This window comes from Grammomys surdaster, unplaced genomic scaffold, assembly GCF_004785775.1.
Source record: "Grammomys surdaster isolate TR1022 unplaced genomic scaffold, NIH_TR_1.0 330, whole genome shotgun sequence".
NCBI classification, from domain to species: Eukaryota; Metazoa; Chordata; class Mammalia; order Rodentia; family Muridae; genus Grammomys; species Grammomys surdaster.
In genome coordinates this window covers 3819948-3843356 of record NW_021604749.1, presented here as the reverse complement: position 1 = coordinate 3843356, position 23409 = coordinate 3819948, and the positions used below count along the sequence as shown (strand labels likewise).

The 23409-nt window shown below is 42.8% G+C and overlaps 1 protein-coding gene across 2 annotated transcripts in view; it reads left to right on the top strand.

Annotated features, from left to right (window-relative positions):
- The window catches only part of Insc (INSC spindle orientation adaptor protein), an 81642-nt gene that overhangs the window by 23750 nt on the left and 34483 nt on the right, over positions 1–23409 (top strand). For both annotated transcript variants that reach the window (XM_028778221.1, XM_028778222.1), the window contains exons 2-6: positions 1043–1388; positions 2302–2354; positions 4061–4184; positions 14650–14763; positions 20795–20920. In XM_028778221.1, the coding sequence (XP_028634054.1) occupies positions 1043–1388; positions 2302–2354; positions 4061–4184; positions 14650–14763; positions 20795–20920 (763 nt within the window). The remainder of the gene's footprint in view (positions 1–1042; positions 1389–2301; positions 2355–4060; positions 4185–14649; positions 14764–20794; positions 20921–23409) is intronic.

The window sequence follows — 23409 nt, the reverse complement described above, 5'->3', positions numbered from 1 at the left end:
TTAATACATCTTAATGCCAAAGCTTTGTCTTTCTGCCTGGGAAGAGTATTAATTACATCCAAATAATTGCTGTGACCAGATACCTGAGAAAAGTAACGTACAGAAGAGTTTATCTTGGCTTATGATTTGAGAGAATTCAGTTCACTGGGAAGGCATTGCAGCAGTGGCATGAAGTGGACAGTCATGTTTGCATTCACACTAGAAGCAGTGAGCAATGAATCCCAGTGCCCGGCTTATTCATAGTTCATACATGACTGATGAAGGTTGCAATCAACTGTACTGTCGTGCTGGAAGATGATGGTGAGGGCTCCTGTATCTTCTCATTTCTCACACATCTTCCTTTAAGATGCCCAGAAGCTCCTTGTGAGTGGAAACCCAGTGTTGGCTTCCCCACAGTACTGACACATACACAGTACTAAATACATTGAACTCATAATGTGTTCAGTATCTCATTAATGTCTGAAGTTACTGAGTAAATGGAGTTAATCTGCTTCATCATCAGCTTACATTTGCACTATAGACAAACTGGAAATTAGAGGAAAGTTGAAAGACCGAAGGGAAAGACTTTGATGCCATCATCCCTAAAGAACCCTTAAGATTTCTATCTTTCCTTTGAACATTTTCTCTAGAGTATCATTTGTGTATCATTGTCTTCTTTTTTGTTTGTACTCTGTATATTGCCTTTTCTTCCTCTTTAGGAAATTGTTTTCATTGCTACCAACTTTCAGGAAGGCATTACTTTAAGAAAATGCACTCAATATGCCCATGTAGGTCTACCACAACTTACTTTATGCCCCTTTTACTTGATACCTTCTGTCAGGATTCATGGCCTGTCATTCATTGGCCTGGTCACCTGCCCTCAGAGCATTGCACCTCCATCTTATTAGCTGTTGGATAGCGATCATGAGAAATAACGGAGAGAATCAGAAATGCAATGCTGAGCTTAAACTAGATGCTCTGTGAACACTGGTGGCCTGGGATGGGAACTGTCTGGGAAGTGTGGGGTGTTGGCAGTCACCCTGCCACTGTTCTATGGTTGCAGGCTACACTTCATGCAGGTGGACTCGGTTCAGCGCTGGATGGAGGACCTGAAGCTCATGACTGAGTGCGAGTGCATGTGCGTCTTGCAGGCAAAGCCCATCAGCCTGGAGGAAGACATGCAAGGTGACCTTATCCTGGCAGGTGGTCCTGGCCCAGGAGATCCTCTACAGCTGCTCCTGAAGCGGGGCTGGGTCATCAGCACAGAGCTTCGAAGGATCGGGCAGAAGCTGGCCCAGGACCGCTGGGCACGTGTGCACAGCATGAGTGTGCGTCTGACGTGCCATGCACGCTCCATGGTCAGCGAGTACAGCTCCATCAGCAGGACAACCTCACAGGAAATGGGCCAGGTCAGCCATGTTGGGATAGAGCTAGTAGGTGCTGGGCGTGGGAATGCCTTCCTGAGTTCTGGGGTCTGAACCTTTCCTGACCAGTAGCCTCTCTTGTCTAACAAAGTAGAGAAGGATAGTGAGGACATGAAATGAATATATAATTATGCAAGGCATTGTGGCAGGTATTTTCAATTTTTTTATAAATACCTCATTTACCCTGTATACCCACTGTGAGCAGCTTGACAGTGGGTAACTATATTAAAAAGAAAACCTGAGTACAGACTGTGTGACTTCAATTGTCAGTCTACACTGTGTGACTTTGGCAAGTTACTTGACTCCTCTATGTCTTAGTGCTTATAGGTATAGCAGCATGTTTTCCAGGAGGATGACAGGGTTATAACATGTAAAACATGTCAAGCAGTTAAGATTAGTATTGTAGTATCATAGTTGAGAAGATAGACACTTGAAGCTGAGCCATTTGCCCCAAGTTAAGCAGGGGATGATGTGAGGAAGGTTCCGATCCAGCTTTTCTGATTCCCAAATGCATTAGAATCTTCCCAAAGTCAAAAGTGAACCACTGACCATCTACCCTCCTCATCATCATTTCTCTCTCTCTTTCTTTCATCTTTCACCTTAAACGTTTTCTTCCTTCCTTGTCCAGGCAGTGAGTGTCCATTTATTCTTTAAACTCAGCTTAAACAGCTCTTCCTCCTGGAGGCTTCCCAGATCCCACAGTATAACTAATTATTGCACGCCAGCTTTCCTTAGTCTCTCAAAGCAGCTGGCCTTGACCTCCTTGGCTATCTACGTCCCAGGTCATAGTGTGTTCTCATTTCTCTGCCTCTTTTTCCCTCCACCTTTATGTCCCAGAGTGTTCAGTGCAGCAGCTGGTCCTCAATGGAATCACACTGATCTTTTCTGTTTACTACAGGCGGAGAAGCTGCTCATGGAGAAATGCTCTGAGCTCTCTGCGGTCACGGAGAGGTGAGTACACCCTGTGCTCTCTGCTTGACCAGCTGGCCTTCTGGCTCTGGAAGGGACTAGTCTCTTCTCTGGGTGTCGGTGGTTGCACTAGGTGGTGGTAGGCTGGAGTTTCTTTACCTGGGCATTCTCAGAAAGCTCGAAAGTTTATCTTGAAGTCAGTATAGTGATGCATGTCTGTAATTGCAGCTCTTAGAAGGCAGAGGCAGGAGGATCGCTACAAGTCCAACATATTTTGCATAATGAGTTTCAGGCCAGCAAGGGCTACATAATAAAAACCAAAAAGTAAAATGAAGTAATGAAAGATTCCCATGAGGCTTTTGTCCCATGATCAGAGGCTAGGGAAAGGCAGAAAAGAGCCTTGGGTGTTAGTGGAAAGTTGTTTGAGGTAATGAAATAATGGGGAAAGGTTTCCTTCAGGTTTGGAGAACTCCTTTGGACTATAATCTTAAGGCAAGAGCCAGGTAACATGAATGCTGAACTCACACATCCACACATATGCACAGAGTCAGAGCTGTTCACAGACACCCTCTCTCTCTCTCACAGCCACATAAACACACACTCATACGACCACAGACATCCACCCACAGCCCCTCCCCACTCTCTCAGAGCATAAACATACATGGGTTCACACTCAGATGCACACATACACACTCAACCTCATATTGACATATATCCAGAGTGTTTGTTGACATGTTCCTTTACCCATCATGCCTTAGACCTGGAATCTGGCATCTGTGGGAAGCCAGAGAGTCTTTTTCCTTTCTGGATAGAGTATTCTCAGGTCATGGGGTGGACTTCAACTAGTCCCCTCTGCTTTTCTTGTCTGTGAAGAAAAACTTTGGAAGCAGCTTTTTCCCCCATATTGTGGTAGCAATTCTTTGTTTTCCTTGTTAAAAATAAGTTTCAAACTGAAATAGAACCATATTATTTTTCTCCCTCAATGCCATCTCATGCCCTCACTGTCAACTAATAGTCTTTTTAATTTGGTTATTTTATTATTATATACATACATTCCTGTGTATATATGTCTGCATATGATGTGTGTGTGCATGCTCTCATACACACACACACACACACACACACACACACACACACACAACTTTCTGAGTCTATTTTTTTTAATTTTGGTGGTATTGTGTACATAGTTTGATGGCTGAGCACTTTGGATTGAACAACCTATAAGAAGCAAGGCTAATTCTTCTCCTATAGTCATTCATTGCCTGTGAGTCTTTGTCTGAGGTGGGATCCTCAAACTTGACCTTTGTCCATGTTAATGTGTCATTGGTATTGCCATTGTTTGAGTCTTGTTTGAGCATAGGCAGCAATTCTTACAGGCTCTATAGAGAGAGAGCACTACCTTCTCCAAAGTTAACTGCTCCTCCACCCCAGGCACCACTGAAACCAGACTACTTAACCTTAATGACAGCCCACTATCCCAGGGAGAACTCACTGACTTTGCCACTCCCTGGTGATAGCACTTTCCAAAAACAGGGAAATGTGATGAGTCAGCACTTCTCTATATACCAATAGGCCAGGGGACAATCAGGTTGGCAGATTCCATCTCTGATTCTCTTGTGATCAGTGTCTTCCCTCTAGTCTATTCTTCCCACACATCATACTTTGAGCAAGCCAGGTTTGCCCTAGCCACAGCTGTGGTACAACCAAGTACCCTGTCTGGTGGCTCACTCTCTGGTTCTTCCTCTCAGGTGCCTCCAGGTGGAAAATGAGCAAGTTCTGAAGTCAATGAAGGCCTGTGTGAGTGAGACCCTGAGCATGCTGGGCCAGCACTTTGGCCAGCTACTGGAACTGGCCCTCACACGGGAAGTGCAGGTCAGTGTGGATTGGGAGACAGAGGATACTGTGGGATCAGCATGAAGGGAGGGGCACTGAGTGATTCAGCCAGACTGGGAGAAAATGCAAAGTATCCTTTAGAGGAACCCTCTTCAAACCACCATTGTCCATTCCAGCATCTATGTGGAGATTATCAAGATTCAGTCAGAGTTTCCAGAACATCTAACCCCACTCTGGAATTTCCAGATGTGAGAACTGGAGTTCAGAGAGGAGAGAGATTTAGCCAGTCACAAGGCAAGGTGATGCCAGAGCCTGGGGTATCTTGCAGCACTGTTCTCAGTTCCCTGAATCTTCCCTATTGAGCACACAGCGCACACAGGGGTCCTGCTGATCTTGAACATAAGCTACCAGGAAGGGGATAAGCCAACTTTTGAAAACCTGGCCATAGAGAACACTAGAAATGTCATCCTCTGCTTCTAGGCAGGCTCATACTTGATTCCAGAAAGAGGGTGTGGTACAGTCTGTAGTCTGACAACAGATGTACCACAAACTGGCTCACAGCGGAGCCTATGTTGAAGTCCTTAATGTCTCTCCTCCCAACCCCCTGCATGATCTGCGAGGTGAAACTTTCTCAGGAATGAAAGTAAGAAGAAGTGAAGAGCAGGTGGACAGGCTGGGTTAAATACACATTATTTCCCTCTCCTGACTTTGTTACTCTTGACGCCTCTCAATACAGCCGGCTCCATAAGGTTTTCATTATAAGAGCTATTTACATGTTATTTATAGTCCAGGAATACTGTGTCACATTCTTACCATTCTTTCCCACCACCAAATAAAAGCCTCCCATAAATAATAAAAGTCTGATTTTCTCCAAAATCGGCCTCTCTGATGAGCTCAGAGATTCTTCTCTTCCTTTCCTGTGTGTATCCCATTTTGCATAGGGTCTGGCTCTTATGGCCTGATTCTCCTGCAAGTCCTCCCTTGGTCCCTGTTCCTACTCCTGTGCCAGTGCAGCTGGTACTAAGTACTCTCAGGCTACAAGAGGGTCCTCAAAGTGTACTCTTCCTGTCCTTAGACTCAGAAACAAATGGAAGGAGGGTTTCAAGGCTGCATTTGTTCTTTGGGGCCATAAGGACAGTGGGGCTCTTGGACACAGGGACTCTGAGATAGGCACTCTTAGTGGACCAATGTTACCAATGACATGGAAGAGCGAGGGTGTTCACTTTAGGGTTCATGTCACAAACTGAAGCATTAAAACAAGTCTGTCCATGTTGGCAAGAAATTCTAGTGCATGATGAACAGAAATATTGAAGTCTGAAGAAGACTTAAAACTCTGGGGTCCCATTTCACCAGAGGAATTTCTAAGCAAGGGTAGAGCATCTCGTTCTAACAAAAAGCCATGGGGAAGGATTTCTTCTGCCTTTATGTCAGAGAGTTGTGGGAAAGGCCAAGACTCTCTGGAGAATTGGGCCATGTATCTGACATCCCAGGCCAAGCTTCATTCCACTTGTCCCTCATTCTGAATTTATTTGGGGTAGTACATATTCCTAAGCTTCTGGCTGGCTGCTGTTCTATTGGGAGGTATGACTGCCCAGATCTCTGATGCCTGGCCTGTCAGCTGACTTGTATTAGCTACTCTTGTGTTACAGGTAAATTCCCACAGCCCTGTTTTTCAGGGAGGGATGACAGAGTCTGTCCTTGATGTTTCTTCATATTTATTTTCTTCCTGATAACTTCCCCTTTTGGTATTTTTCCCCTTTCTTCTCCGCTTTTCCCCGTGATGTCTTCCAAGTCCCCTACAGTTCCAGCTTGCCATGCTCATCCTGAAGATTGGATGAATCTTACCTTAGCAAATTCCCTTGAAAGTCAGTGGTGACTTCAGGAAACATATTGGCTGTAGACACAAGTTTTCTGGTGTTGAGTTGTACACACATGTTTATTAAACCAGGGACTAAATGCCATTCCCTACGATGCTAGAGAAACCTAGGATACAAGGAACCTGTATCTGGAGTGTCTTGATATAAGTAAAACAAAACCTCTTTATCTGCATAGGATCTTCTATGATGCTCATTCTCCTTTGTAGATCTTCTCAAGGATCCATGCTACCTTGGGATGGTACCACCCAGACTCAGTGTGGGCTTTCTAGACTCCTTAAACCTCTTTGAAAATGCTTTCACAGGCAAGCTCAGAGATGTATCCTCTTACATTCACAAGATCTTTGTCTCCCTGCAGCAGGGATTTTGATTTGTTTTGTCCGTGTATTTCTAAGACACGTATCTCTTGATAATTTGAGCAATACAGGTGGAGAAGGCCAAGTAGTATATTTCAAACTGGTAGGAACACATTTTGAAAAGTTAAATATTTACTTCTGCATGGATCCTGGGGCAATGCTTTTGGCAGCATGCATTTTGGAGACATTTCTTTACCACTATGGAGCTATGTTGGCTATTAAGGCAGAATAATCTCTCTAAAATCACATATAAATAGTGAAGCAATTCATACAAGAACAACAATGATATATTATTCCACATTGTCCTGACTGTTCCTGGAATATAATTAAGTCCAGTTTTGGACCTACGATTAGTTATTGACAAAACGCCTGGCAAGAAGCATCTTAAGGGAAGATGGATTTATTTTGGCCCACAAGTTTGAGAGACTTGTGACAGGAGTTCACAGCGGCAGGAACATGCAGCTTGTACACCTCATGTTTGAGAAGAGGGAAGTAGAGAGCAGAGATGGCTAATGCTCAGCAGACTTCTTCCTTCCTCCCTTTTTATTCATCCTGGGATTCCAGCATGCTGAATGGTACTGCCCATAGTCAGGGTACCATATCTTCCATCTTTGTTAACCATTTCTGAAAACATTCTCACAGGCATTCTTAGAAGTGTATCTCCTAGGTGATTCCAAATGTAGTAAAGTTGACAATGAGAAGTATTCATCATGTACATGTGGAGATAAAGGGTTTTCAGAATATTTGATGGATGCAGGAGATGTTCAACCCAGAAGTGAACATTAAAATCTAACAAAATGCTTTGAAGTACACAAGAGAAGTGTACTAAGGTCATTGGACGTAACCTCCAGGATATTGCATGTAGAGTAGTGGGGCTTCCCAGCAATATAAGGGGCTGCCCTAGCTAAGGTGGGCCAGCAATGACTGCAGGAGAGAGGTAGTAGACTGAAATTGGGCTGAATGTCCTTCTCTCTCAACAGGTTGTACTTCTATGAATATGGGCATCATGGGGTGGAAGTAATAGACTAGGCATATGGTTTTGAACCAAGAGTTCAAATCCTGACTTCTACTAAGTCATTTTGCACAGTTGGCCAAGTCACTTAATCTTTCTAACCTTAGCTCTCATTGCTGCTAAAGTGGGTTGGGTCAGGGTAAATGAAATTACGCAAGGTACATGGTGATACTTTTTGGATTGTATATTATTAACTGTAAGTATACTCTACCTTAAAAGAACACAGTAGTTTTTGCTGTAGGAGTGTCCTAATTTTGTAATTGTGTACTGATAGTATTTTGACTGCTTGGTAAGGAGGGTATTGTTTAGGCTGGTGGCAGATGGAGCAGAGGGAATTCAGCTGTCTGTGTGGCATCCTTCATCTTCCTTAAGCTGCTGCCCCAAAGGATAACCCAGCTCCTTAGTGGGTCCATTGTCAGCGATCAGTTGACTTCTAGGTGGCTGAAAGGCAGTTCATGATGTCATGGCCATGAAACCACATATATATTTTCTGACAATTGGCCTAACATGTCCTTCTGATTCTGTTTGCCACTCTCAGATTTTGCCCAGCAAGTTGTCCAGAGCAGGTGAAGCAAGACTGCAGTGAGATTAAATAGCAGTGCAGAAACAGCCCAAGTGCACTTGCCAGAGAAGTAGAATTTCCAAACGTTTCTTCCATCTTATTTTATAGATTTCTGGGAGAAAAAGCAAATGGAAAACAGCCTTCACTTCTACTGCTTATCCAACCAGGGGTGGGTGGTTAATCCAGTTTTTTTGCAAGGGGTGTATTCATTACTCATTGCTGTCAAAAAATCTGTTAGGAATAATTTGAGGAAAGAAGTTTGTTTTGACTTTACGTTTGCAGATGAGTCCAAGTCAGGGCAGTAGGGATGCCAGTGAGGTCATATCACATCTGCAGGGAGGATGCAGAAAGGTAAATGCCAGTCCTCAGTTCATGGTCTCCTTATTCACTCTGGGAACCCAACTGTAGAATGGTGCCACTCACAGTTAAGATGAGTTTTCTTAAGACTGCTGTAGGTATTATTGGAGTTAATAAAGGCACCAAGGAGTGTGATATAAGTGTATTAGAGATATACTTGTGGGTCAAGGGAACACATCTTGGAAGAAGAGAACAGATACCCTTTAGCTGACACATATAAGCCAAGGAATATGCACACATGTACAGTCAGACTAAATAAATATAAAAAAATGTCAAGAAAATGGTAGTGCTTTCATATTTAAAGATAAAAACTAAAGTACAGAAAAATAAATCCCCTGAAGTTGCACACATTAAACAATAAATTTTAGACTGTAAAATAAGAAGATGAGTTTTCTTACCTCAGTTGACTTAATCTAGAAATCACAAGCATGCCCGGAAGTATGTCTCTCCTAGGTGATTCTGGAGCCTCTCCAGTTGAAAACCAAAATTAGCCAGTATAGACATTCTGGTTTCCTTCATGGCTATAGTCTAAGCTGTCTCCCCAGTAATAGGGAGGGGGTTTCAGGAAATTGACTTGTACAGGTTCATCACAAACTTAACTGAAGTGCCCAGAAAGTTAGTACCTCAGACCTAGTATTACCTCACTACTGCTATGCAGGCCAAGAAGATGGAAATAGGTCAGTTCTCAGCCCTGATGGCAGAAACTCCAGGCATCATTTTGTCTTTAGATTTCATCCATAGGGCTCCCAGAGGCCTTAAATATACACTACAGCTGAGAAAAAAAAGAGAATACAGTCTTGGATGTGGCCTGGACAGGATGACAACCACAGTATTTATCTTAGTTGTCCATAGCCACAAGCACATGTGAACATATACCTGCGAGGGGAAGCGAGCCATTGGAGATGAGTTATGCTACTGTATTTACCATATATGGGAGAAAAATGTCCCTGCTCTCACAGAAGGACATTTGAACATTTTTCTCCTTCCTGCAAAGTCAAGAATTTGTAAGTACTTTACATGGATGTGCTTGCTGTGCATTCTTTGGCACCCTGCATTGCTGAATAACCTCCATGTCTGCTCCCATGTATATTGTGCTACCAGTCCCCGGGTCGCATTGACAGGAGTCTTTCAGGTGACGTAGGCTGGTGATCACTGAACCACGTTAGATGCACTGCTTTTCTCAGTTTCCTGACAGAGTCCCAGGAGACATGTAAGCACATAGCATTTTAAGTAAATCTATTTGTAGATCTTCAATTTTCATTTTTTTCTCTCCCAGGAATGCATGTGGGTTTTGCTAGCATTTCTGTAACTTCTTAGAGGAAACTTATGGTTATTACACATCCCAGATCCCCTGTCCCTCCAAATCCTGGGGGTGGGGAATCAAATAAAGGAGAAGCCTTTATCCAGTAACAATAAAGTTCTTGGGCCACCGTGATTAGTTCTGAAGGATTTTGCATTTCTGTGTTGAGAAGGGCATTATAAATGTTTTCTCTAGAGTGGGGGTTTCTGAATTCAGATAGATGGCAGAATGTATAATTGGGAGTGAAAGAGTTGTGGGAATCTCTAGTTATTTTATCTTTTCTATCTATTTTATTCTGGAATAGTGTATGGCTCTTGGATAAGAACAAAGAGGAGTGGTAGGGTATATCAAGTCTTTAAAATGGTTGTTTTAAGCTTGTACTTAAGTGAAAGCCATTCCCTTAGCCATTTTTCATATTCATCCCTAGACTATGACACTAGCTGGAAAGAAAAGTATCTCAGAGGAGCCAAAGACCTAAATGATGCAGATTATTCTGAATGCAATGGGCTTGATTTTTTTTTTTGAATTTGATGTGCACTATTTAAAAGACCAATTAAATTCTTTTTTTGTCAAAGTATTTATACTAGAAATATAATATCTATTTAATACTTAAAATCATAAAATTAATTACTAGTAGCTGGACTAATTCTATTGATTATATATAACAATGTAATATATTTTAAATACCTATTTCATCAAGATATTTTTACAATAAAATTTTTGTTCGTAAGAATTGTAGTTATTAATTTTTTTCCATGTTCACCAATTGTTCTGATGGTAACTGTGATGTCAATCAACCAGGAAAAGTTTGGGTTTGTCTGTTACACTTGGAACCTTATAGTAAAGGTATATAAAATAAAATGTCAAATATCAATGATAAATATCATAAGAGTGATCAATCACACACTTTAAAATTTAAGTTTATTCACATTAAGGAAAATTTTGAGAGGAAAGTACACTGTGGATATAAATTTAATGATGAGAAGTTATAAAAATGTCAAAAAATATTTTTCACATATATTAAATGGTGTTGTTAAGATGTTTTGATATTCAAATTACAGTGACTACATCTGAGTGATGCAGGGATTTTATTTTTATGTCAATACATATAATCTGCGGGAAATTACGTAATATTCTGCTGAAAATTTTTAGCTGTCAAATTAAAAATATGCAAAATCGTAAAGACAAATAATGTTATATCAGGATGTTGCTGTCGCTACTTCCCACTAGATTACTTTGGACTTGAGTCCCTTGGTTTCTCTGAAAGATTTCTTTCTGGTTTTCACTCTTGGGCAGATCCCAGGCACCTTTGGGCTGTGAGGACTAGCTCTGGAGCCATCCACTGCTCTCAGAACCTCTTTCCATACCTCTGAACAGTTCAGACTTGAGTAGTATTTATTTGGGCTACATCATTGTGTTTCAGTAGTGCTCTGGTCCCTGCTTCTCTCTCTTCCACTGTTACACTATCACTTCCAAAGAGACTCCACAAAACTCTAGGCTCTAAATGGCCTCTGGATCTGTGCAGCTTTTCTCATATACTTTTGTTTTCTGGCACATTCTTTTGTATTGTTGTATTTGCCTTTGTTTTACATTTTTGTCTAGACTTAGGGATAGTTCTTCTTGAAAGAAATGAAATCACCCACTTTGGGGCCTTCCAACAACCTCTGGTCCTCACATTTTATCTACACTTACCTTCCTAAATGGGGTATTGTCAGTCAAGAGATATTTCACCTCTGAGAAACAGTTAATGCAGTTATGGCTTCACTTGATACTTTTCTAGGTTCTTTCCATTGTGTCCAGTCTTTCTGTGCTATTCCTCTACCCCTGCCCCACATCATGATTTCTCCAGTCTGTTCCCTAGGACATGAGCAGTTCCTCAACCCAGTTCCTAGAACTTTCATCTGGACTGATAAATACTGATGCAAACTAGGATTCAGTGAGTGCTACTGATAGGACCGGATGGCATACTTGCTTTGCCTTCTAGCTTTTCTGATCTAAGGGAAATCATGTGCACATTAGTAATGGGGCTATTGAACTCCAGAGTAGAAATGCAGAGTCTTATTTGTCACTTTTTTTTGTGGCTGTGACAAAGTATCTGACAAAAGCAACTTTAAAAGTGGGGGAGGGTTGTTTTGGTTTACTGTTGAAAGAGGGGTACTGTCCATTATGACAGGGAAGGCACTGCAGCAGGAACATAAAGTAGCTGGTCATATCGTGTCCTCAGTCAGGAAGCAGATCAATGCTGGTACGTAGGTCATTTCTATTTGGGATTCTGGGTCATGGCATGGTACCACCCAATTTCAGGATTGGCTTTTCCCCTCTTCAGTAAACCTTTCTAGAAACACTCTCCTAGATGCACCCACAAGTGTGTTTCCATGGTGATGTAAAACCCAGTAAGGCTGGTCACAAGGGTTAACCATCACACTGGGGACAAAGTTCAGCTCCTAGCGACTACGTGTGTTTGACCTTGGTCAGTTGTGTGCACTTCTTTAAATGTGAGTTGAGAGTTGAATTAAAGATTTCCATTGTTCAGACTGACACTGTTCAGAGCTTCCTGGATTCCACAGGAGCTTTTGATTTGTTTTTCCAAATTTATGCTGTAGGAAAGTATGCCTACAACTTTTCTTTGTCCTTAAGATAAATCTGGGGTGTAATTGCTGTATATATGTGTACAGACATTAACATGAAATTATTCTCAGACTTAAATGGTCTAATATTAGCAGTTGATTGCAGAAGACATTGGGCTTGAATTGTTTAATTTAATGCTAATTTGCTTCAAGTGCAAACACTCATCAGGAACATTAGGTAATTATCATTTAGGTACAGGACCCCAATATATAAAATCTACATCTCCATTTGAGTGAGTATTCCCTGTGTGGCTGCTCATGGAAACACGGGGGAAGGAACGGAACCTGCATGTTCGTTATTGCGATCCATGCTGACAAGTCTTAGCTAACAACTCTAGCTTTTGTTGACTCCTTTGTAGAATGTACCTACCAAATCTTAGAGAATACAATTTTTTAAATGTAGTTTGTACACACTTAGTCTAAGGCTATTTCTTCTATGTAGAAGATTAACATGCTGTGTGCGAAGAACCCAAATCTCTTCATTTTAATCACTTTATAAGTGGTGAAACCAAGTCCTAAGAAGTTTATCTCATTTTCCCAAACCCACACAATGATGACTGCTAATGATGTCTTACTTCACTGTGTACCTCCAGACGTTTTCTCTGTGCACGTTGACAAGGTTGGGATTAGAGCAGCCTCACATGAGAGACAGATGCTGTTTACTCCAACCAACACTGTATAAACAGGGAAACCAAGGCAAAGAAAGACTGTAGTAAATCATCTGCTCCAGGGCACAGTACCACAAGTGGCAGAGCCAAGATTGAATGGAACTCAGGCATTTTAGTTTTAGAATCTTCTCTTAGCCAAATGCATTCTTAATTAGCATAGAGAGCTAAAGGCAAGCTGAGACTAGAGCCTGAATCTTCCTTCAAGAGTCCTTTTTGCAACACCAGGGTAATTTAAAAATATAGCCATTTTAATATTTAAAAATAAATAATAGTGTAAATATTGCAGTACATGTCTATAATATCAGCACTCAGAGACAAAGGCAGGAGGGTTGTAGATTCAAAGGTGGCCTGACTTGTATGGGATTTTGTTTCAAGACAAAATAAGAAAGGGCTGGAGAGATGGCTTGACCTGCAAATTGATTTCAGTACAAGAATGTAGACCTAAATTCAGTATCCCAGATTCACCCATGTTAAAGAAGCTGGGTGAGCAATGTGTGTCTGACATTCTAGAGATGAAGAGGAAGACAGAAAGACCCTTCGAGTTCACTGACTGATTGGTGATCTCTGAGTTCAGTGAGAGACTTTGTATCAAAATATCAGATGGAGAGATACAGAAATCACATTCATATACACATATGCAGATTCTTGCACACACATGAACATATGCATGCACAGATATATTTATCTATACATACACATACATGCTTGCACACATATCTGGATAAACACATACAGACATGCATGCACATATCTGGATAAACACACAGGCATACACACATGCTCAAACACATATATTCAGGTATACACACTTGTGCGCACACATGCATATGTACAAACAGAGAGCCACTGAAAGGATACCTGAGATTTGCACCCATATTTTGCAGTTTTGTCTTCTCATAGGAAGCCCAGGAAGGCAGGTTTCCATATGCAAGTTTCCAGGGAAACTTGAACAACTGTATTCATTAGTAGGCAAGAATAGCTGATAATCAATAAGTCACATGTGCCAAAGCTAATGGCTGATTATGAAGTGATTTCAATTTGTAAGGCTTCTCTCCCCCAGAAATTAGCCAAACTCTTCTAGGAATCATCTTCATATCTTATTTGTTAATGGCTTTCCTGGCTCTTCCTTAATTTTGTGGTCCTATATGTAACTCTCTCCACATACAGTAGAGTGTTTCGTCTTTGGAGAGTATAGCATTCATTACTCTTGGAGGTACCTACCTGTCAGTAGAATTCTGGTGTCACTATTTGTCATAGTTATATTCCAGTGCAAATGTCCCCCAGGCAGATTCATGCTACTGAAGCATGCTTGTCTCAGCCCTTGAACCCATCACCAACTGGAGTTGATCCCTGTCTAACAGCCATTCAAAATGAGCAAATTCTTTGGCCATAGGTGTGGGCCCTCCTATGCTGTCACACTGATGCTTGTTTATTTCAACCATGGTTTCTATTCCCACTGTGAACGTATAGCACAACCAATTGGTATGCAGAGGCCTTCAGGAACCAGAGTAGAGCTCATTTGATCTCCGAGTGCTATTGGTATGAAATGATTCTTCATCTCTGCAACTTTACAGTGGAGCTCAGACCTCACCTACAGCTAGGGTCTTATCACTCCCTCAAGTAGGTGGGTCAGGATTGTAGATCCCACAGAGGCTATTAGAAACAAGGACCCACGGGTATTCTGTTGAGAAACAAGAACAGAGAGTAGCTGAAAATGAGTTAACTGGCTGACTTTTCTTTCCTCTCAGGTACTTGTGAGAAAAATTGATACCTCAGACAATATCTACATCATGGAGTCTACCACAGGGAACCTGTTCAGCCTGACCCAGGAGGGGGCTCCTTTGTGCCGCATCATAGCCAAGGTGAATTTTGTGACCTTAGGAGGCATTGGATGAGATTTTACTTGAATGTATATGATAGTATTGGGGCAGAGGAAGTGGGGAGGGTATTTGGGATGTCTCCCCCCACACCCCTCCCTGCGTTTCTCTTTCATGAAAACACAAGAAGGCAGATGTGAGTTTGAATCTAAGCCAAAGATAGTGTCTAACTTCCTGCTAGTTAGTCTCCTCGGAGGTCTGGAACCCACCCTGGGTTAATGTTGATTCCAAGCATGCCCAGTGGGAGAAAGACCTGGGCAAGAACCACAGGCAGTTCTCATCCTGGCCCTGCTATTAGCTTGTGGCAGGAGGCTGACCAGGCCCTGGGACCAACATTCTTACCTTGGTGAACTGTGAGATTTTAAGACATATCCCTAATCTACTACAGTGTCCGATCTTGCTAGTGGAAAAACAAGTCTGCACTTCACATTTTGTCAAACTCCAGTCTGAGGGATGAGCTGTTTGCCTTATTTGGTCACTGCTTCCTCCGTTTCCTAACCTCTCCCACTCTCTTCCCAGCTGCCTACACAACTCCAAGCTCCCAGAGTAGCCTGGACTTAACAGCCATGGCTAGAAGTTTCAGATATTTGTCCTGATGCTTTGAGCCACACCTTAGCCTCTCTAAGGGAAGCCTCGAGTCTTGATGAATATTAAAGACAAAAACAACAAAAACCTATACTGTTCTGGTTGTTCCTCCCATGGAGGCTTCAGGCTGGTACTTTTTGTATAGTTACAGTGTTTGATCCATACACATCCACTGAGATGAGCATCAGTGGTCTGGTACATACAAAACCTCCAGGACTCACAGTATTTGAGCACCTCGCCCAGCTCATGCTTGAAACCAGATTTTTCTATCCATGTTTTCTGCATTTCAGAAGATTAATAGCTTAAACTTAGAGTCGTTCCCTGACAAGGCAAAGTCCCTGCTCCAGCAACTCCAGCTGTCTCAGTCATCATTTCTTCCTTCTTGGCTCCTGGTGCATTGCATAATGAATGATTAACTATTCCTGGGGATGAGCCTGGTGAAAGTCAGGACTGAGAGGCATTGGTGGGAGCTGGGGACATGTGGAGCCTGAGTTTTCTAAAGCTGGAACCGGTCACTGTGATGGTGATGTTGTTGTTGTTGTGGTGGTGGTGGTGGTGGTGATAGATTAATGGATCAGTGTTTAAAAAAAAAATACAGCATTTTTATAGCATTTACTATGGGCCTGATATATTGTGAGTGCTGGTTTAAACTTACTCAAAGACCTGTTTAGAAGTCAGATCTCACTCCCACTGCATAGGTGGGGAAATAGGAACTGATAGAATTTAAGCTAGGCTGTACAGCATCAAAGGCAACATGCCCCTGGCTATTCTGAACTTTTTCCCAGCAGTGTGGTCCTCTCCTCTCCTCTCCTCTCTTTTCCTCTCCTCTCTTGTTTTTCCCTTTCCTCCTTCTCACTGTCTTCTCCCAAGTCCTACTTCCTATGTCTCTGTGGTTAGTGACATGGAGACTGTGCTGTGCTTTTCCACTTGGTATCCCATCTGATGGACAACCACCCTTGGATGTGCTAAGAGTTACAATTCCTACAGTCTTTGTGTGTGTATATATGTGTATTATGTGGTCTGTATGTGTGTGTGCATGTGTTTAGGTCCACATGTCTGTGCAGCTACACATGTAGGTACATGCATTTGAAGGTCTGAGGTTGGTGTTGCCTGCTTTCCTTGATTGCCCTCTGTCTTGTATATGCAGGCAGTTTCTCTCAATTCAGAATTCACTGACTTGGCTAATCTAGCTAGCTAGCTTGTCCTAGGAATCCCTTGTCTTTACCTCCGTGTACTGGCGTTGTCGAGAGTTCCTCAGATAACCTCACATTTATCTGGGTGCTGGGGATCTGAACACTGGTTCTCACAGTTGTGTACCAAATGCTTTACCCACTGAGCCATCTCCCCAGACCCCATAGTACGCATCTTTAAAGGGAAGAAGCAGGTTTTCAGAAGGTCAGGGCTTGTCTGAAGTTATGAGTTCAGAAGTCCATATAGAACTGGAGCTTTAATCGGGTTTTCTGATCCTAATCTTCACCTCAACCTTACAGCATCTGGTCCTTGGGATGGAGCAGACTGAAGGTAGAAGTGTGGAGAGGATGCAAGACTGCATTCCAGCTTTTCAGTCTAAAAGATGGCAGGTTGAGTTCCAGTAGTAGAAACACCATGTGGGAGTTCAGTGCTGGAAACATCCTACCTCAGATACTTTGTAAGGAACTAACATTGGAACCCAAGTGACAGGTCCATTGTGGTCTTCTTGGTGACACTTCTGGAGCCCACTGTGAGCTCTGGGCCATTCGTATGCCTAAGCTGCTTCTAGTTGAGAAACCTGAGGTCTATTCTCTCAGTATATCTCCACCCAGGTACTCATGAATGAGCCCAGTCATCTCATCATCATGATGGCAACCCTCTCCTCTCCCCAAGCAGAGGACATAAAATTCTACCTTGCTGTGTCACAGTTACCCCAGCTCCTCTGTGGTTCCTTACATCAACATCTATGCGCCCTAGAGTGGCCCCTGCCAGCATCATAACAGCTCATCCAAGCTGTCTGAATAATTTATACTGTTATGCATCTGGGCTTAGAGCCCAGAGCTTTCTATAAAATTAAACAAGCCCAAGCCAACAGTGTGATCTGCTAGCTCAGGCAATCCTAGTGTTACTCCAGAATAAGTGCTGCTGTCAGGTCCTGGGCTGGGGCTCTAGGGTTGTCCATGAGATAATCCATCTAAACTCCTTGGTAGCTTTCCTTCCTGATTCCCTCTATCACATACCCTGGACCTTTCCATATCTTTCATAAAGGGACACGCCCACCTTCTGATCAGGAAACCTGCTATAGCCTAACTCTCATGCCACTGTCCAGAGAGCTAGCTCCAAGCCCGTCCACACACATCACCTTGGCTGCTTTTCCCATGAAATAGTTACATAGCATTTTAGCCTAAGCTAAGCAGATATGGAGCCAGAACCTGATAGCTGCATCCCCTTAGCCAGGGTCTAGGACTTTTTTTCCTTCTGTAATTGAAAATGACAGGGAAGGCATTTTTCACAGGCTTGGGAGAAGTCACAATGAGGACTCAATGCAAATTCAGAGCTCAGAGAGATTTGCTGGCCTCAGTGCCTACTGAAGCAAACAAGGCTGCCACAGTCTTTCCAACTTTGGTCTTGGGTTCCTTAAGAAATAAAACACAACACAGTCCAACACAACACAACACAACACAACACAACACAACAAACGCTAAGAACAAACCTCCCAAACCCCAATAATTTTATTAATTCTTTGAGAATTTCATAATGCAACACAATTATTTTGGTTATATCTACTCCCAACCCCTAGTTTTTCCAAGATGTTTATGATCCCCTCTCAACTCATGTCCTTTATTTTTTTTAAATGTTTTTGAAAATAACCTTTTTGTACCCCCATATACTTCTAAGTATGGAGCCATCTACCGGAGCATGTATCTCTCAGGAACTTAAGGAAAACTGACTCTCTTTCTCCCAGAAGCCATTCTCCACTTCCCTAGCTCCTCAGTCAGGAGTGGGAGCCTGACTAGCTTGATCTTGCATAGGTCTTGTGCAGACAACCATAGCTGCTGTGGGTCGTGAGTGTAGCGACCCTCTATTCTTGAGGAAAGGGTAGGATAGATCCCAATTGAGGCTGAACACTCCACAGAAACGTAGTCTTTGCCCTTTGACAGGTTGTGAGTTTCTTTGTCCACTACACAAAGAAACTTCTCTGATGAAAACCAAGAGCTGCCTCTGGGTAGGAAGATACACATTTAGAAAGCAGTTCAAGAGATGGTATCTATGCAGCAAAATAGTACTAGTAGGTTCACCCCTAGTTGTATGAGATTCTCCAACCATGGATCCTTTGGTACCATTTCCTCATCGCCTTCTCCCAATATAACTATTTATATATTAATCACCAATTTAAAAATCTAATAAAAACTATATCTATACAACTTAGATGATTAAATATTAAAAGACTCAGATATAAATATCTATTTACATGTATGATATCTTGCAGGAGACTTGATAACCAGCGAGGCTAGAGGCAAACAGCTTAGAACTCCCATTATTTTTGTTTCTGTAAGTTGATTGTACCCTATTGACTGTCTAAGCAGGGTCCTTATGTGAAATATACAGGTGTCTGATGGGAAAATAAGAAAGCAAGACAAAGGATTATCAATGAAGGAATCACAGGGACAGGCATCTTTTCTCATGTTAGGCATAGTTTCATTGTAATAATAACATGTATTTGAAATCAGAGGGGTTCTGTTTTGTCATTCTACAAACTGTTCCCAGAGTGAGGGGTTCCTGCTCTGTGCTCCAGGAACCCTGCCCCATGACTTCTTTTCATTGCATCTCTGCCCAGCTTTGTTCCTGATTTTAGAACTGTCTCCTTTCCCTGCCAAACCATAAGTTCAGTATGGATTGGAACCATGGCAGTATCTGGCATGTAAACTACTATATTTCGAATCTATGGATGCATTTTCTTAGCTCATCCCCATCAAAGCAACCACCCCAGAAGGAAGTAAGGATAGGAAGGTTTGTAATCAGCTAAGATTATAAAACATCAGGAGCTGGGCAGTGGTGGTGCACGCCTTTAATCCTAGCAGAGGCAGGCGGATTTCTGAGTTTGAGGCCAGCCTGGTCTACAGAGGGAGCTCCAGGACAGCCAGGGCTACACAGAGAAACCCTGTCTCGAAAAAACAAAACAAAAATAATAATAATAATAATAATAATAATAATAAATAAAACATCAGGAATTAGTAAATAACCATCTCCCTGAATTGAAACCCTTTATTTTGATCCCTCTAGTGGTCAGAAGTAAAACTCTTAGAGTAAGTAGGGCTCCTGAGCCTCTGAGTGGAGGGGAGGGAGATCTAAGGTTATTTCAGTGCAGTCATGGGGGCTATACTGGTTCTTGTTTCCCCTGAGGGTGGTCAATTATTATTCTCTCAGCCAGTCATGGCAGCATCCCCAGAATATGGAACAGAGCCCGGAACATGGTAAGTATATTATCAAAAACCTGACAGGGCATAGTATTTTGGTGAACTTACCTTCTATAACATTTTTCTCATTATCTGGGAGCAGGTGCCAGGATAGGTAGACTCAAAAGTGATGGGCAAAGTTAAAAGTGACTATCTGAGGGCTTAGATCCCCTGCTCACTCAGTGCCACCTCTAAGAACCTTCTAGTCCTCAAAAAATGGAGAAAGGGGGAAGGAGTCAAAGCCAGAGGGAGTACCAACTTTGTCTCTGGATTCACAAGGTATTGTTGCCATTGGTCTGTGAGTACTGTGGTGTGTCCCCTGTATGGTCTGTTGGTGCTCACTTTATACATGGGAGGATGGTGTGATTACAGAATATTTCTTATGCCCATATTCCTTCTGGGATGCACACTACTGGGTGGTCTCCACAAGATGAGAGAGAAAGATTCCATTAGCAGTTCCAACCAAAGACAAAGACTCATGCTCAAGAGCTGCAGGAGTGTCTTGAAAACAGTTGTTTTCTTCCACAAGCAGGAGTAAGGGTGAAGTAGATGTGGGGCATATAGGCTTGCTTTCCCTATATGGCCTTTAGTGACTCATTTTTTCCATTGTATGGTGAATATTGGACTTGATATAAAACTCCTTTTCTGCCTTCCTTCCATGACAGAGGAAAGAGCAAGGAGAAACATCATGGCTGATAGATTAGAAACAGGTGCTGAATTCCAGACTCTGTCCTTTTATCTACTTTCACCAGTTTACTGTACCTGTATTGGTGACTTCAAGCTGGCTCTTGTGAGGGCTGACCTGAAGGGTCTTGATTTTCAACTCTACCAAAACATCTGTTGCTGGCCCCAAAACCATACTTTCAACTGGACAATCAGGGATGGACAGTTTAAATGTGTGAGGAGAGTGATCCAAAACTTGTCTACCAAATGAGGGCTGTCAGTTATTATTGAGTCAATCTAGGGAAGATTATGAAGTAAGATCATTCTCTTCTTCTCCACAGGAAGGTGGGGTTGTAGCCCTCTTCAAGGTCTGCCGGCAGGACAGCTTCCGGTGCTTGTACCCCCAGGCACTCCGCACACTGGCCTCTATCTGCTGTGTAGAAGAGGGTGTTCATCAGCTGGAGAAGGTAAAGGCAGCTGACTCGTGGGCTGAAGTCTTTGAGTCAGCTGGGTTAGGAGCTTGGTGTAGCCATCTGGTCTTCTTCCTATAGCAAGTCTATCCTAATGTGTGTCTACCAGGCACTTATCAGAAGGGACTATCAGGGATATTGACTGATAATCTGAAGTAGAATGTGACTCTGGGGTCTAACCAGGAATGATAGGGTATAATTGTTTTCTCTGAGGCTTGTTGCCTTTGTCTGCTAATCTAAGCCTAGTCCTGGAAGCTTCTAGTCTCCACACAATTTAGTCTAGGCCTAGAATGTTTTCAGCCTCTGAGACTTGCTACTGAATAAGCTCAGCTTTTTGTGTTCTTTTTCGTCTCTGGCTAGCTGATTCAACTCAGCTGTTCTGAGTCAAAGTCCTCTCCAAGATGACTGATTCAAGCTGGCTTCTCTCTGCCTCTGACTTTTTGCTCTGCTTGGCCTCAGACTAACGCTGGCCATCAGTTCTAATCTCCTGGCTCATTATTATTTTATGACTCCTTCTGTCTTCACCTGTGTCTAGCTTGCTCTCTCTCTCCAATCTGTCTCTATAACTGTCCCGGTGAAACTACCTCGTCTCTCCTTCCTTTTTTCTCTGCCTGCACTGCTCTCTTAAGCAGCTTCCCTTTCCTCTATCATCTTGTGAGAATTGGGTGTATCCTGTCAAATCTTTCTGATTCGTCACTTTGTCTGCCACTCAATTAGACATCACTTTCAAACATTGGTGCCTCTTTCCTCTACAAATTAACTCTACCTTCATTGTGGGTTAAAGGTGTGTGCTAAGGATTGAGCCATCCACAACTAGAAACTTATTTATTTATTTATTAGTAAATAACACAACTTGTGATCAAATAGCCAGCAACAGAAGGGGACACTAAGCATTTTCTGGGTGGGGTCACTGACCAAGAGAGTCCAGTGTGTGAGACAAACAAGGCCCTGGTAGGAAAGCTGGTAGACAGTGGTTTGAAAGTTTGGGATAGTTGATCATTTCATAGCAGGAAGTCCTAGGAAGTGAATCTACATCATTGGTGGATGAAAGTGGCAAGCACAAGAGGCCCCTGGGTCCATCGATAGTCAGTTTTCCATCTTTGTGACAAAATACCTGAGAACATCAGCTTAAGAGAAAAGGGCTGAATTTGGTTCATAGTTCAATCCAAGGCTGATGGGATCCATCACACTGGGCTTGTGTGAAGGCAATGCATCATAGTGGTCACTGTGGGAGAGGAAGGAGATGGATAAGCTTGGTTACTTTATTATTTATGTATGGTAGCTATGAAAAGCAAGAAAGCCACACACACAGACAGAGAGACAGAGAGACAGAGACAGAGAGACAGACAGACAGACAGACAGACAGAGGGACCTTTTGTCTTTTGTTTTCATTCCCTCAGGGCCTTGATCTGTGGGACAGCACTACCCACATTGAGGTTTTCCCCACAAATCCCACGTGTCAGTTATCTCTGGAAACGTCCTTACAGACTCAAACAGATGTATGCTTTACTAATTTCCTAGATGTCAGCCTATCCAATCAAGTCAATCAAGGGTATCCCAGGTGTAAGTGGGGAGGGCTCCATTCCATGAAGGACTGTACAGCTTGAGTAGGAGAACTGGAACCACCACAGGGGCTTGTTGGACGAATGTATCACAGGAAGTGTGGGGTCAAAGAAAGAATTTGAATTTGATGCTCTGGAGGCCGTAGGTGCTTCTGTGTCAGCCCATCCTGGGGCAATATATCCAACACCAGCTACTCCTAACCCCTGCCCAGGCTGTGAATCTGGGCCTGCATATGGATCTGAGGGACACTAGCCTGGAGAGTGGGGGAGCCTAAACTGATATTTTAGGGTTTTCCAACCTAATTTGTATATTCTTGTGACTTAAAGCCCAGTGTGTCTCAGGACAGCTGTGGTGACTGTGGGATCTGGGGTGCTATGTATCTGTTCTAGAGAATCTGTCTTGAGGAAGAACAGCTTTCTTCCCATCATACCTTTGTCCCATAGCCTGAGCCTATCTACCCAGATGGCTCCAATCTTTCCCCAGTTTCTTTGCTTAGGTCTGGACTCACAGGCAACCAGTCACCTGCATTCTCACCCTGCCTCTTTCCAAATCCATTCCCATGAGCAGGCAGAGGAGTAGGAAGTGCTCTTGGTTGAGGTGGAGGATGAATAGTGAGTCTGCATCTTTTACAGCTCAAGGGTGTGTCTCTGAATGGGGAAGCCATTTGTGTAAGGTCACATTAGCAAGATAGCAGAATGCTTTCCTCCCACTTGGTTATTAGCTTTTGCACTTAGTGACATGCTGAGAGCACTAGATTGGGGGTAATAGGTTGAGGTTAATGGTGCCCATGCCTGAGCTACTCAGTGAGCAACTGGGCTTGGAGGAGAGAAGCTACCTGCTTAAAGACTTACAGTTAAGGTTGTGGGAGAGTTCAAACCAAATCCTAGAACCCAAGACTAAAGCAAATATCATTTCTCTCCTTC